The 16,794-nt window shown below is 40.5% G+C and overlaps 1 protein-coding gene across 1 annotated transcript in view; it reads right to left on the reverse strand.

Moving 5' to 3' along the window:
• The window catches only part of zdhhc17 (zinc finger DHHC-type palmitoyltransferase 17), a 29,189-nt gene extending 12,889 nt beyond the window's left edge, over positions 1 to 16,300 (reverse strand). Inside the window, exons 1-8 of the mRNA XM_054624370.1 lie at positions 16,180 to 16,300; positions 7,510 to 7,613; positions 6,120 to 6,242; positions 4,085 to 4,162; positions 2,707 to 2,851; positions 2,352 to 2,416; positions 1,287 to 1,449; positions 1,071 to 1,196 (exon numbers count right to left, since the gene is read on the reverse strand). Of these exons, the coding sequence (XP_054480345.1) occupies positions 1,071 to 1,196; positions 1,287 to 1,449; positions 2,352 to 2,416; positions 2,707 to 2,851; positions 4,085 to 4,162; positions 6,120 to 6,242; positions 7,510 to 7,613; positions 16,180 to 16,242 (867 nt within the window). The 5' untranslated portion in view covers positions 16,243 to 16,300. The remainder of the gene's footprint in view (positions 1 to 1,070; positions 1,197 to 1,286; positions 1,450 to 2,351; positions 2,417 to 2,706; positions 2,852 to 4,084; positions 4,163 to 6,119; positions 6,243 to 7,509; positions 7,614 to 16,179) is intronic.
• Positions 16,301 to 16,794: the final 494 nt, after the last annotated feature.

The following is a 16,794-nucleotide window of genomic DNA, read 5'->3' on the forward strand; positions in this document are numbered from 1 at the left end:
GCAATAAACATCTACCTACCGGCTGATCAGACACTGTACACATTTTAAATAGTTTTTATACGAAGGGAAAGTGCAAACAGAAATGTTTATACAAATCAAGCATTATATCTCTTTATAGCCATTTGTATTGAATCACATTTGTCTCTTTCAGCTGTGGAGGTATGAAGAAAGGTAAGCAGCAATTCAAGTAAGTTAGATGTTTTCTACAAATGTACAAAAGGCATGTGAAGCTCACTACAGCACTGGGCCTGACACTAGGGATCTGGACTAAAGATGAGGCGAACCTCAGTTGGGCATCAATTCTAGTAATGTATTTACATGCTAACCTATTGTCTAGTTTAAAAAAAGTTACCTTCATCAACTTATAATATCCCAGCAGACAAGTGAGAAGACAACAAGAGTTAAAAACTGTTATAAGAAGCAAAAACAACAAGTTTATGCATTCACGTTCTTTAATATTTCTGAAAACTAAATCATCATAGAAACATTCTGGGACAGAAACAAACCAACCATGTTATACGCTGGCAGGTAAGCAAGTAAAGTGTGTTCAAGTTCAAAGCTTGATAAGAAGAGGTTATTTATCAGGGTGCATGTCATTTACCATCCACTGTAGTGACTGGACGCTATATAAAGGTTGTCCCTGAATTTTCCAGAAGTTGTAATGTCAGACATTACCAGTTATTTAAGAGTGATCTGCTTCCTGTCAGACTGTCTGATCAGGGGCCAGCTGTGGACATAAAAGTAATCACATCCCCAGACATGCTGTGATGCTGCAGCAGTGCAACAGTTCAGTGTGGACATGCTGGTCTCAGCATGTCTGTCTGAACTGAGACAGAGGGGGGTCGACAAAGATGTGTGTGTATGTCTTTACAGCAAAGATTAGATGGTAGGTAACATGTGATCACACTAAAAGGATTCTGTCTAATGCCCACAATTCACATTGCTTGATGTTTTTTCTACTCCAAGCCTGCCCGCCAGTCTCTTTTGATGTGATGTATTTAAACATGTGTGTGTGTGTGTGTGTGTGTGTGTGTGTGTGTGTGTGTGTGTGTGTGTGTGTGTGTGTGTACCTTGTCCATCTTCAGTCTCTTCAGGTAGGACGGGCTGTCGTAGCCTTTGGCTTGCCGCGCTTCCTGTAAGTGATTGATCATCCAAACGTTCTTCCTTTGCTTGGCAAGATCTAGCGGTGTTTCGCCCTGAAAACAAAAGACACGAAAACAGTAAATAATGTTATAAGTAATAACATGGCAGTACAGGTACATGAAGACGGTGGATCCATGCATTACCTTGATGTTCTGTGCATCAACGTTAGCGTTGGCGTCCAGCAGCAGGCTGATGACGGTGGTGTTGCCGGCCAGCACGGCCCAGTGCAGCGCCGTGTTCTTGTGATATTTGTCGCCCAGGTTGACAGACACGTTGAAAGTCAGCAGCAGCCGGGTGGGATCCACACTGTTACACGGAGGAGGAAAATCGTGTCAAACAAACATGGACATAGATAACGGGAAGGTGATCACAAATAATAGGAACGTTGGAAAGTTAAGTTATAAATCTGGCCAATAACATTTTTTTTTAAACCAAACTCCTTTGGTTTAAAGGGACAGTTTGTAGGATTTGGTGGAATCCAACGGTGTGATTGCAGATTGCAACAAAATGAATACCCCTCCGACAAATGCCGTAATTCATGCTTTATTGATTATCGAATTTTGACAGCTATTTTCTTGATCAATTGTTTAATCTACAAAATAATCCAATTAGAATTTCCTGCAGGCCAAGGTAACATCTTCAAATGGCTTTATTTTATTTGACTAATAATCCGAACCCAAAGATATTCAGTTTACTATCCAGTATGACAAAAAAAGCACAACATTTATGCACATTTAAGAAGCTGGAACCAGATAAATTTGCCATTGAGCTTAAAAAATAAACAGTTTAACTGCTAGAAAGCCATCAATATAATTAGAAAACCATCCATTGCAATTTGTGTCCATCTGATTTTAACATAAATATAAACATTATATATATGTATATTTTTTACCTCTTTAATTGTCATGCTACACTTTTTTTTTTGCTGCTAAAGATGTCATTGCACCTCATGGATCCATAAGTTAATTTTTAAATGAATGCCCAGACCCAAAAAGGCTGATAAGGGAATATTCAGATGAAGCTGACTTGTTTATGTGTCTGATGTCAACTCATTAATGCATGAGGAAGCTGTGTGTGTGGCTGCAGTCAGCAGAAACATGCTCAAGCTTGCATGTGGGAAATGTTATGCGTAAGTGTTTTAGAGGTTTGGGCTTAAAATTAATTACAGAGCCGTAGCAGCAACTAGCACAAATGACTAACGTACGCACCTGTGTGTCCTGTAAGCCGCCCACATCAGAGGAGTCATGCCGTTCTGATCCATCATGTCCACATCCTGATACAGAGGAAGGAGGTTATAGGTGGAAAGTAGAAGCAATAGGGCTCCCCCTACTGGAGAGCACTGGTGCAAAATTATTTTAAAAACACAGACTGATAGACACAGGAAACACAGCCGATATGATGTTCCTATCTTAGTGACTACTATCTCGGTTTTAAAAAATACCCTGTTGGACTGCAGAAAACTTCCTAAAGAGCACATTTGCTGTTGTGAAACGCACCATTTTGTGTATTTTAAGATCATGTTCCCCTCTGGACTAATGAGCTGCAGTGTTGGCGTTTCCCTACCTGTCCTTTGGCGATAAGGTAGGCCACGATGGAGGTGTGGCCGAACTGAGCGGCCAGATGAACGCAGCTGCATCCCTCGCCGTCGATCAAAGACGGGTCCGCGCCGTATTTCATGAGCTGCACCACCATGGATAGATGGCCTTGTCTGGGAGGAGACGAGCGCAAAACAAAGGACACGTCTTATTCCGACAACTCACTTATCAAAGAATAACATCTTTTGAAATGAACAGTAGTGTGCTCGGATTCCTTTGAGCTTCAGGGAACATGTTTCATGTCTTTATGCTGCAGAATGCTTTGTAGTTTGGTGAACATAAACGGTGCACCCAGGAACAAATACCTCCTGTCTTTCTCCTGTGGTTTGGGGTGAAGAATTCACTTGATCACCCATTTAGATGCTGAGTGAGTGTCCAGGCTAAACTCAACAGTCCAAAGATCAGGGTCTTATTTAATCCCGCTGCTGTTAAACTGCCATATTTGCACATGACATGATGTAGCCTCATATGCTGGCGCTACATCCAAGGACTGACTCCCTGTCTTCTCTTATATTTAATGTTTGTCTCGGCGGTGTAGCAGTTGATTTGTTACATGCTTTTATTGTGTACAGTATATTGCAAAGTAAACCTCCCCTAAAGGACAATAACGATGTGAAAGAAACTGCAAAAAAAAAGGAAAGAAATGATATTCATTGTCATAGCTTTATTTTAAATGGACTGTGTGCCATCACTTTCACTGCACGAAAAACTTGATACTTATTTGCTGCGTGTAAACGTGAGCAGACAAAACGCCTGGTGCTCAGCTCCAGAATGTGTCTTAATGGCTGAGGTCACACAGAAGAGAGGAAGCTGGGGGGCTTTTAAAGGTCACTGGCAGGTGGTGGGAGTTGGAGGGAAACACACGACTCCTGTTTGTGTGTGTGTGTGTGTGTGTGTGTGTGTGTGTGTGTGTGTGTGTGTGTGTGTGTGTGTGTGGGTGGTCGATGATATGGATGCCAGTGTGTCAAATGTATCAATAATTCAGGAAGAGGAGCGCTTCATGACCCCCCTGTCTGCATGGGAGCAATGTTGGTGAGACTTGTCCCTTCTCAGCGGTTACATTATGACTGAGTGATCATTACAAAAAGAAAAGACAACCCTTGATCAATCTGAGTCATAAATGGGTGTTTGTAGGTGTGATTTAGAATGAGACTAACAAAGGTGTCTCTTACATTCAGTTGCTTTCTGTTACAACAAATTATTAGTGAAATAAATTGGAAGGAACGAAATGAAACATGTTATTGTTAAGGAACGAAAAACATTTAAAATAGTTATAAATAAAGGCTCTGTGGATTCTATATGTCCACCAAATGGCAGATTAGTTATCTGCAGTGAGTGTGGGTCACCTGGTGGCCCAGTGCAGAGGTGTGGAGTTGAGGTCTCCTCCCAGCTGGTCCACTATGGCTCCCTTTGATATGTAGTACCTGCACACACAAACATACAATAATCAGTGAAACTTTATACTGCATCCATTCACCTGAGAATCTCATTTTGATAATCTAATCTAGGTGTGGGCTGCATAGCTGGTTTAAAAACCATAATGGATAACATTGTTGGCTGTTCTTTGACAAAATACTAGGACCTGGCACCCATAAAAGGTATACACAGTATGCAGCACCAAGCCAAAAACACTTTCCACAAAACAAAATGGCAAAGTTGCACTGCAGCTTTCTTTAAAAGCGGAGTGCATGAGTAGAGCTGAAACTTCTCTGCAACTAATTAAGCGATCGATTAATCATTTTGCTAACTTTTCAAGAAAAAATGCAAAACATTCTCTGGTTCAAACCTCTCAGATGTAAGGATTCATATGTTTAATGTTATTGTAAATGGAAAATCATTGGATTATGGGTAATTCAAAGATCTCATTCTGAGCTTTGAGAAAGTGGTATGAATATTTCTATGCTTTTTTCCTAATTTTTACAATTTTAAAGAAATAACAATTGTATAAATTGAATAAACAAATAAAAATGTAAATGACAATACCCCTTAGTTGCAGTCATACACATGAGATAAGCTGTGCATTGTGCCAACTCCTAATTTTGCACCATATGTAGAAGTCTGTCTCCCAACCGAAGTGAAATATAGTGGCAGTTAATTGATAACACTGAAACCGTTGGATTGAAATAAGTGAATATAGTTCACATTGTACTGCAATGACATGGGAACATATAGTATACCATGTTAAACAGATGGGTGACAAAGCAATAACTTTACATCAATATTGATATTTGAAGAGTCTCCAGTCATATAGTACTGGTGGTGGTTTTCCTTCAACTTTTAAAAAAGGTTCAGTAGTTTTTTGTCAAATTTGCTCAAACTGTCAGTATATCATGACAGTATTTCATTAGACAGATAGGTAGGTTAATAATATAATAATAATAATAATAATAATAATAATAATAATAATAATAATAATAATAATAATAGGTAAAATCAGGTTCCTCTGTCTCCTCTTAGTTCTCCTAATGGCAATTGCAAGATTCCACAATGATCGAAGTTAAACAAACAATCAGACTCTTCGGCTCTGATTGTTTGTTTTTCTTTGCGCACGGTGGTGTCTTGCAAATGCCGTTAGAAGCACTAAAACCACATTTTTTCACAGGTTATCTGTCTTGTGTACCACTGTCAGGATATAGTGACAGTTTGAGCAAATATGACAAAAAGTTAAGGTAAACCTTAAACCCTCAATTTGAATATAGAGTACATGTTGGGAGTTCCACACTGTGCTGCTGTTTTAATAAAAGTCAGGAAAACCTTGACTGAGCGAAATACTAATTATGACCCTTAAATTCATGTAACTTTACCTGTTTTAAGCAGTAATTAGAGAACGGTACAAGAGGTGCTGGAGAGGGTATGTCACTGGCAGCAAAATTTACAGAGGAGGAGAACATTTATGTTGTCTTCCATACCTTAATACATCTACCACATCAGCCAGTTCATTGCTAAATTTGTGTTATCACTGTTTTCACTGAGCGACCTGAACTGAGCTAGGTCACATCTCAGTGTGTGTCTAAAAAACAGGGCCACTCTTTTCCTCTGATGGCAGTAAAGAGCTCAGTAGAAAAGGGTTATTAAACAACGAAGTACACAGGAAAAGCTGTGCAAGCCAAAAAAATTGTGTCAAAAAAACGAAGAAATGCAGCTGCCACATTTATTTTGGTCTATGTTACTTTTTTTTTTTACAGGATGTTGGCTGAGCACACTACCTTTTTCCTGTCATTTTCTGCTTCATATATCAAACCCACACTTGGTAACTGACCAATGCAACCGCATATATCTAGCACCTCCTAGGATTTGGACTCTCAACCATCCAACCGCGAGTCTCTAACCTCTTTGTTACTGTGCCACCACCAGCTTTGTACAAAACGTGACTGGACTCACTTGACCAAATCTATCCTGTTGTTGATGGCGGCCCAGTGAAGGAGTGTTACGTTTTCTTTGTCTGGCTGCCGAACATCGAAGCCCGCCTCCACCAGCTCCCTGCAGCGCTCGAAGATGCCGTACCTGAGGAAGAGGGGCGGAGAGGGATTAAAGTCTCCAGAGGAACATAGGGTTAAACACATAAACCTTAGCCATATTGACAAAACACACAAAAACTGAAACCTTAAAAAACAGATACTCAGACATGACACCCACACTGTGGCATGACTTGACACTGGCTGTCTTTAAGCAGATATTCCTGACCTCAAATCAAAATAACATAAATCTGTTGTTGTCAAATGTAACGTCCCACACAAAGCTTCTGTTGTCTTATCAGCATTTCTCCTCCTCCCCCCTACACTCTCTCATCATTTTCTGAGCTTGTTATTTACATTTTTGGCATACGCTAAATCAGACAACCACAGCTGAAAACACGGTGGCGTTAGATCCAGATTTAAAATGTGTGGTGTCTTGATAACACCAAAACAAATAAGTAAACATTACTTGTTACTGTCACTCAGGCATGTGTGGCCAACGATGTCCAATAATACCTCCACACACTGCTTCTCAGATGCTTTGCTTTTGGGATTATCCCATCAGCAGGGCTGTACTCGCTAGTGTCGTCTTCCATTTTTATTTAATAGATACGTTTACTGATAGGTCATTAGCGCATGCAATATGTAAAGCTAACAGGGAACCCTTTGGCAGATTTGAAATCATGTTTTCTTTAAAAAAACAAGAGCCAAAACTATCATTGCCAGAAGCTGTAAAATGAAACTTTATCATCAGATTTCCAACTTTCTTACGGTCCTTTCACACATCATATGTGACAAACACTTTGGTGGGAAAAGCAATCAAATTGAGGCAAAAAATATTTCTATCTAAATCATTCCACATGTCTCAGTTAAAATTGGGCCCCAGATAAACTGTTTGCACTACACAGAATAAGCCCCTCTACCTCTAAACATGAGTGTGCAGTTCCAAATAGAGCTGCAGGACTAACACTATATTTTGCAGTGAAAAACAGAACCACATTGAGTAAAAATTGTGACAGGCGCAAAAAATGCACTAGAACTGCTTGGAGTTTAGAGGGTAGGTTGTGCATTTTAACATGTCATTGCAGTTATAATATAAGATTGTTTGCCCTGTTCATGGCTTTAGTTTGGATTTTTCATAAAACAAACAATGACAGCCCAAATGGTTATTTTCTTGAGACTGAACACTGAACTATGGCATCACTAAATTTCTTGAGATTGCTTTGAAATCTGACCACATGACAGACAGAGCCCAAAGCTTATCCTGATGTCGTTGTGAGACCACAAACGTATATGCGCGCAAATGATCCACTCACTGTGTGGCTTTGACAATGTCCCAGGTGCTGTAGTCGTCCACATGGTTTTTACGGCTGACGGTCTCACTGTAGCCGTGGTTGTAATGACTCTGGGGTTTGATTTCCTGAAAAAGAGGACAAGAGACAGAAACACAGTGATAAAGAAAAGTCGTTAAGGTTGTGCCGTTTATTAGATCATGAGCATGATGTTGGAAGAATGCCCTGGCATGTGGGGTGCGGTTGCAGGAGTGTATTATATTCTTAATTTATGGGTGATTCTTTGTCATATCAGACATTTTTTTCTCCATTTTTCTTGTTGTTCAGCATTTGTAGCCTACATCGTGATTGTTCAGCTGAATGAAAAGTGTCAGTGACGAGTGCAGTATTTTCCCAAAGGTTGACCATTTTCTCTGGGCAATCAGAAAAAAAACACCAAACATGCAGCTCTCAGTGCAGACTAAACAATGCAAAGTTTAAAAAAATGAACATAGTGGTTGTGACGGTCGCTACCACCGCCTTTGGTTGGCTTGTCAATAGCACTGATTCTTTCAACATTTTCAAAATTTAAGCTTGGCCTTGTCCACCAAATATCTGTGCCCAAGGCAGCAAAGTCTTCAGAGGAACAATGACAAGCTGGGTGGATCTATGGTGACAGTTACATTTTATCACCAAAGACCATGAACTTTAAACAATAATAAAAGATTCCAATTGTCCTGACGAAAGGTGCAACAAAACTGAAGGGAGATTGAAGGTGCCATCAGTCCAGCAAACCTGTACACACCCACCATGTCCTGAGAGAACACCTGGGTGTAAAGTGGCTTTATTGGATAGACTTTTACAGCTTCCAGCAGGTGTGTGTGTGTGTGAGTGTGTGTACACCATAGACTGTAAAAAATATGGACGTAGCCTGAGTGGTGTCACCTATAGGTTTCTGAAGATCTGATGTGAAGCTCAAAGTGGACGACACAGACTAACTCCCAGCCAATTTCAAAAATAGGGAAGGATCATCAGTTGAGCTGAGGCAGTCCTGGGCAGAGGACAACTCGAGGCTAGTGAAGACGGAACCTCCCTGTCACTCAAAGAGGCCCCGCCCTTAACTATGCAGAACTTTAAGCCTTGCTGAATGTAAACTAGGCACTTGTGTGTTTGCTCAGTGTTATTTGGCTATTTGACTTGTCAACACAGGTGTAATAACATTATTAACTGCAGAACTGCACAGCAGTGATCGCTGGAATTGAGCAATCTTTTAATGTTATTAGTTCCACCTGTGATTTTTCTGCTATGACAAGTCAAAACGTCTGTGAAAATTGGCTATGAATCTGGTTTCATCTGGAAACAATAAAGAAACAAGAGTGTTCTGATGTTTCCAGGGCCATAAACAATGTAGTTAAGAATTATTCAGAGTGCAAAATAACATTATAGTACAAGGTGGACAGGCTTGACTAAACTACTGGATTTATCCCCTAATGATGGCCTTGCTCCAACACAACACTTCAGCATTCATTCCAACAACTGATCATGGTATTAAAAGAGGGAAATAAAGGCTACGGGACAAAAACAAAGACGGGCTTGTCGAGTCCTGTTGTTGCTTAAGATCTAATCTGTCACACAGATGTGGCGAGTGTGCAACTCATATTGAATTAACCTCCATAGCAACGTCACAGAAAACCGTAATTAGCCTCCATCACCAGGAAGCAAGGGCTGCTTGTGGTAAACACAGAGCACCCACACTGCCTTTTTGCCATCCTGACTTTCTGGAGAAACTGTAATTGTTGTTCTGGTGCTAGGTGTATATTAAAATAAACTAAAAATACATTCAAACAAGTTATTTGGTTTCTCTGTCTCAATACCTGATGTCGACAACAGAAATACAGTTTCCCTATGGCATAAAATAAACTACCTAACTAACATTTTCTGCCATGTTTGGATATGTCGGACCTCAAAAAACATTTCTTCATCCTCTTCAAATTTTCCGGTGCTGTTATCCAAAGTTGCTTTTACTTGAACAGCAAAAAATTCCTGGATCCGAAGAATTAGAAATCATCAGTAGTAAGGAGTAGAAGAGTATTAATGTTCCTGTGATACTACAGGCGAGAAAAACAGAAGCAAAGACGAGGGATTTTATTCGTAGAGTAAATAAGACTGAGGAGGATAAAGGAGGAGGGTGTGATGACGGGGATATGAAGGTGACCATCTCATATTTTTATTCCTGTATTTTCTAAGGCGTCAGAGCTGCCAGGAGGCGTTCGTACTTTTTGCAGCCAAGTTTTGGTCATTTGCAAATCCAAGCTATCTGTTTCAACTACCCAAATGTGCTATTCAGACTAGATGGGCTGCCAGAGAAAAGTGAGAGTAACTCATGTATGATCGTCACTGTGCTGAGCCTTTTTCCTACAGCGGCCTGACAAACAGGAACAATATGTCCTTCATCTGGATATTCAATTGAGGGGTTACGGTTTCCCATGTCTTTCCAGGGACAGGAGGAAGACGTCCTGGCTCTAAACCCTCAGAGAGCAGCCATTAGATCACTTCCTCCATCTCAACCTTACATAAAGATAACCTTTGACCCCTTAAGAGTCACAGCAGCCCCAATTACTCTGTTCATTCCCTCCTGCTATCTAAAAAGCTGATGATGGCATTTGTAACTGTATTGATGTGTAATTCTTCAGACTAGGGATGCAACAATCTGTCTTTTTTTCAGTCCTGATACCATTAGCGATACCTGGGCTTTGGGTAACAGCCGATACAGAGTACCGATCCGATATCAGTGTGGTCATCAGTTATTAGTCACTCTTAAATTCAGCAAGTGATCTGGAGCTGCCAGGAAGCCTCAGCGGGAAACAGGAGCTTCTTAGCAGCCTGGAGATGTTGTTCATCGCTACATGTATGCTGTTGAAGCGATATATATATGTATATATAGATATAGATATAGATAGAAGCTAGTTAAATCTACCTTATCATGCCATGACTCCATGTTATCACTTAACTGTCCTTATATTTTTATCTGACAAAATTATAACAGAACTTTGTAGATCCCAGTTCTTATCTGTAAATTAATGACCATTTATATTAACTGCATACATTAAGGGAACATTCAAATGTATAATTACATTTATAAGAATTAAAAAGGGCTGACATGGATTTAAAGAAATCCCAAGAGAAGCAAGTGCATGTCCTTCCGCATTTAACTCCAGGAACAAATAACCTCAGAAGAAAAATGTAGGTCTGCACAAGAAGGAAAACAAAAAAAAAAAATGTGCTGGAGTAGAGGTTCAGGTTTACTCGCAGAAAATTGAAAGCTGAAAATTCAGTCAAGATTGTCCACAATGACGACCTGAACACAGAATCCATGATTGGAAAGAAGAACACGAAAATGTTGAACTTTGGCTCAACAAATATTATGACTTCAAAACTAAAACGGATGGACGCCATAATAACAAAACTCTACACACAGAGAGTATAATGAAATCAAATGTGCAGAGGACACCATTAGCCATGACAACTCTGTTCTCTTTAAAAAATATTGAGCAGCTTAACAAAGAACTCCAGGATTTTGAAAGTGTGACGGGCAAACACAAAGCCATTATTTTACTGTAGAGTTTTTGAGAAAAGGAAAATTAAAGTTAGCTAAAATGATGTTACAACATTTATAATTTCCTCATATTTAAACACTCCCCAAAAATACTGATAATTGAATAGGTGTTTGCTGTTGGATTATTTCAGTGGCAAAGAGTAGTTTTCGCATCTTAATTATCAACAACCTCCTGGTGATGCAAACAACAAATAGACAGGCAGCAGTCATGATATCCTCAATACATGTTCCATTTCAGGCTCACCATTGATTTTAGGCTGGAACCTCATCTGTTGGTGAGTGTGCAGGCTTTGCTTTAGTCAATGGAGCTGGTCAGTGGGACATATGGCAACCAAAACCTTGGGGGGATGGGGTCATGTGTCTCGAGATAAAAATGCTACAGAGCAGCATTTCTATAAAATGCATGTTTATCGGTTTACAGTAAGATTAACAGTTGTAGTGGTAATAGTCACAACAACGGTAAAATAAGGCTGACCAATTCAGTTTGGAATCTACATTAAAATCAGGAACATATAAATAATCATTATTATAATAGTTTATCACTACATCTGCAATAACTACTTTGCTGAGACTAGATGGCACTGTTATTGTGTTCTTCCCCTCGCTGGCTGTGGCCATAGCTCAGAATCAGATTTGATCTGAAATGAGAGCCATTTCGAGGGACTAATTCAATACTCAAGGCACAGTTTACTTCCACGGATCGGGAGGAAACAGAGGAGGAAACACTATTTTTACGAGGGAAATAATGGGAACGCTCTAAGGAAACGGAACAAACAATTTCCAGCTTGTAAAGTATCCAATCAAGAGCCTGAGCCCTCCTTTATGTGCTTTTTATGCAAGAACACTCGGGATCCGGGGACATTTGTTCCTTACGCGCCTCGAGAGAGGAAATGTTTGCATTGGACATGCTGCACTGGTTCAAAGAAAAGAAAAGAGGTGTGGACTTTCTGAGCATGCAGCTTATCTTCTGATGCTCTAAATTCAGGTGCTTCATGCATTCAGCCTCACTCTGCTCCCACCACAATCTACCCAATGACCCAGATTCACAGCAGCACCCTGCTGAAAAGAGGTACAACTTTAAGCCAAGCATGGGCAACAGGCATACAGGAAAATAAACTCAATCTATGATGAAGCAACCACTGTCAGACATTGTCCTTCAATTTGACAGGTACTTGTGCAGCCAAAAGGTCATTTTGTGAATGCACCTGTGAAATGATTTAAAGACGCTGGAGGTTGAGGCCACTCCAAACTCATGGCAGACAGTTTACCTCTTGCAAGATTGGGGGAAAATAAACTTTGGGCCAGGAACACTGGAAGACAGTCATGGTTGGCGGTGCTGAGATGAAGTCAGCGTAAATACTAAATGCTGCCTGACATTAATGTTTATTGCTTTAATTTGAATAGCCAGGTTCCCCTTTGGGTTTTTAGAGGGCTTAGGTGCTATGCAGACATTGGGGTATGTGGAGAGGGGAGGTTTTGGGGATCCTCCCCCAAGAGAATTGTATGTTTCTGCCTTAAAACTAATGAACTTTGTCATCATTTGGACCATTATTAGCATTTCTTAAGATAACGCCCCAAATCTTGAAGAGAATACTTGATATAGCTGGAAAACTATTTTACTATCTACATATATCATCTTTAATTCTCTTGGCAATGTTCACACTGTTAAATCATATTCTGTTAATCAAAAGAGAACATTTTATCAGCGCTTATTAGAACAACCAGTTCCTGTCTGACATTCTGACAGAATGACTGGCGGATGATTTGCTCTAATCTGCTATATTATGTACTTTTGCAGCTCTTGAACATTGTATCGATAAATCACAGCACCCTAGTTTTCACCTAGCTCCTGCTTGCTATCCTGTGTGTCAGCTGAGGCTCGCCCGGATGCTCTCCACATTGTTTTTATGCAGTGCAAAAAACAAGCTGCAATGGCAGGAAAATCCCTGATTTTAGAAAAGCTAAATTGAACATCAACATACTGTATGTCGAAGCAATCACAGCAACCACACAGGCAACGAAAAAGGGGGTAATGAATGAAAACTGCCAGGAGAGGAAGAGGTTACTCCCATAACCAGGTTACTATAGTTTAAAATGATGCATGAGAGTGAGGATCAACCAATTCAAATATGAAACCAGTAAGGATCTACCAATGTGCATTCATCCCACGTAGGTTTGTATGAGACAGTTTAAAAAAATATTAAAATGATAACAACATTCATAATTTCAGTTAAAGACAAGGCCTACAGAGAAAAAAACAGGGTGTTGATGCTTGGACAAGCTGCGAGCACATTTATAGCCTTGTATATAACTAGTGTCATCAAAAAAACATATACTGTTTCTCTGATCTACAATTTGAGTTGATTGAAAGTTGAGTATTTAAAGCCCCTTCTGCACAACAGGGGTCAAATGCATAAAAATGTGTGTATTAAACATCAGTTAACAATAACCAGCTACCTTTCTCGGCCTGTGTTTTTGTATACGTGTGCAATATCAAGCACTGGCTCAGCCTCCAACACTGAATGTAGACTGACAGACTACTCCACTAAGTTGGTATTCAGGCAGAGCTGTAATGAATGAATCACTAACAATTCATCCTGTCAGGGGAACAAAGAACAGATGGTAATTACATTTCCATTAATTAGGAGATCCCTCTCTCTAGTAAACCTAAACTAAAAAACGTCAAGGAGGAAAGAGCTTCAACAGTCAGCGAGGTGGTTGTGTCTTCAGAACACACTGGAAACTTTGAGGCCCAAGACTGTTTGGCTGGGCCGGAATAAATTCCCAGACCATACATGGTGCAATAAGCATATTACACTAGTGTTTGATCCTGTCATGAGACTGCTGTCACCGTCTTCAACTGTGGTTTCATAAACCCAACTGCCAAACCACAAAATTATCGAATATGCCCTTTCTTGAGTCCCAAATACATGTATGTTTAAGCTCTCTGAACTCCTTCACTCTTTGTCACGATAGAGGTTACATATTTTTTCAATAATAACATTAAATCAAATTATCGGTTAAAGACATTGGTTCACCAGAGCAAAGTAAAGCCCAAACTGCATTCAACCTAGGTTGGGAGGGGTGTTAGATGAAATATGTTTTCCGATTCAAAACTACATTTCTGGGTATAACCCAACTGTTTTTGTTGTAAAGTGGTATTAAGTGTCACTGCAGCATCTAAGGCAGAAACAGTGCTCATAATCTCAAAATAAACAATGCTTTATCTTAAGTTATAATAAACAAACTTATTGTAAGATAAATAAATGTAGAATAACCTGACAAACCACTGTCTTACATTGTTGGATTCTCCTTCCTTTGTGCAAACCATAGTTGACATAAACACCAGATTAACATACAGTATGCTCCTTCACAAACGTAGCCCTTGTGGACCACATTTTCCCATTATGGGGTCACGTATGACGTGAGAGCCAATACCGCAGTTGAGGCAAATCTATTTGTGTCAATTTGACTGCTTAGGATGTAGCAACATTACCACTGTTGTTCCATAATGGCATAATGTGCGAGTGGGACTACTACATTCAGTTTTTTAATTAAACTGCTTCGATCACCAGCCAAAAAAAGCAACATGATGTACAAGGTACTCCCACCTTACAATAGCCAAAACCAGCTTATAAATCGCTTTATCCATTTAAAACTATTTTCACTACAAATATCAACTCATTTTTCAGCACTCACTGGGCATTAAAGAAATGAATCATTTGAACTGCGCACTGCCAGGATTAACAGTTACTGACCAAGCCTGAAGCTAAATGAACCTTCTTAACCGGCTGGCTGCAAACAAACAAGCAAAACAGGACTGCTGAGAGAAAAGAATGCCAACTACCATCGAGGCAAACTGCCGTATGCAACATGAGCTCTTCCTGATATTTAGTTGACCTGCAAAGCGCAGATGATAACAAATTATAACCAGGGCTGTGTTCACTTTGCAAAACACAGCTAAACACACCTCTATCCAGGACCATGGATTGTATAGGTGCATACATGCTGTGAAGCACAGTACAGCATTACACACATGTGATGTAAAATAAATAAGAGGTGAATATAAAGCCTCTGGTTCGTGATGAACATCACGGTCACAACAGCCATTGTGGCTTTATCATCATTTAAGTTGCATGTGACTGTGGTGGCTATTTACCACAGTCACATGCAACTTAAATGATGTGTAGGAAAAGATAATAAAGATGGGTAACTGTGGCTCAATTAGGCTAAGAGCTTCATGCTAGTTAGGTAAAGAGAAGAAAATCAAACAAATGCTTCCGTGACATTTCAGCTTGTTTTACAACGTTGAAATGAGTCTCTTTCAGCTGTAATGGGGTTTATTTCTTGAGTCATTGCTGGAAAAAAGATTTCGACATTATCCTGCATTGTTCATTTAAACTAATGTGTTAAACCTGATTCACATTCCTAGCATAACGATGCACAACACTCATATGATAGAACAGACGTATGCTGGCTAACATTACTTGGCAAACTGGCTGTAAATCCCCACCGAGAGGGGCTGCTGTGACGTGAGGTTAGCTCGATGAGAGAGACTACAGGACGTACATCTAAGACACGAATTAATGGCTGTTAATATCAACTTATTATGATTGTCAAATTGTCACCACAGCGTAATGTCCCCATGTACACTTGACCCCGATTTACATCATCGCAGCTCCACCACCACCACCACCACCAGCAGCAGCAGCTTCGCTACCGCACAAAGCTAACGTCGTATGCCTGTAAGGATTAAGCATTAACGTGACTTGTTTCCATTACAGACTTCAGCTTCCGATCTTGTTTACTAGCTGCACGGCGTCCCCGCCCCATAAAGCACCACCTGGCTTAACGTTAACATTAGCAGGAACATCTGCCCAGCGTCTCCTTGCTCTGCAGCAGGAGTAGGGGGGGCTAGCGTTAGCACCGTTAGCACCGTTAGCTTCCTGCCAACCCCCCACCGGTGGATCTGCAGGGGGCATCGGAGTTTCCGGGAAAAAGCACGGCAAAAACCCACAGTCCCCCACACACAGACCGGCTTAATGTGTTTTCTGTATGTTTATGTGTCCGTGCGAAGGAGTCAAGTCCAAGGACCATACCTCGGGATGGAGAATAGGGACGCAGCCAGCTTCTTTCTCATATTTCTCCATAGCGTCGGCCATCTTGGTGGTGATGTTCGCAGAGCATTGTGGGAAACAAGAGCCTGTGTGTAGGGGGGAAACAAACAGAGGAGGAGGAGGAGGAGGAGAGCAGTCAAAGAAATAAACAGATAAAGGCCATATCACACAGAAGGTCACATAATCAGAGATTAGCCAGTGACCAGGGGCTACTAATACAAAGCATTGATTTTATATTTGTGCTATCAAATTCAGTTACATGCATTATTATTGCAAATGCCACCTATAAGGTTTTATGTAAGAATGGCCGGCTGCAGCCTGTGTCTCTTGTCACTGTAAGTTCATGGTGGACAGGCAGATAATATGGAATAGATGGTACATGGGTACATGATGAGGGGCGGCTGTGGCGTAGTGGAGAGCAAGGTAGTTCTCCAATCAGAGGGTCGGTGGTTCAATACCCGGCTTCGGCAGTCGATGTGTCCTTGGGCAAGACACTTAACCCCAAGTTGCTCCTGAAGGCTTGCCATCGGTGTGGACTGGATGTTGAATGAATGTTAGTTAGAGTCTGATGGTGGCACCTTGCATGGTAGCCTGTCA

This window comes from Anoplopoma fimbria, chromosome 23 (assembly GCF_027596085.1).
Source record: "Anoplopoma fimbria isolate UVic2021 breed Golden Eagle Sablefish chromosome 23, Afim_UVic_2022, whole genome shotgun sequence".
Lineage (NCBI taxonomy): Eukaryota > Metazoa > Chordata > Actinopteri > Perciformes > Anoplopomatidae > Anoplopoma > Anoplopoma fimbria.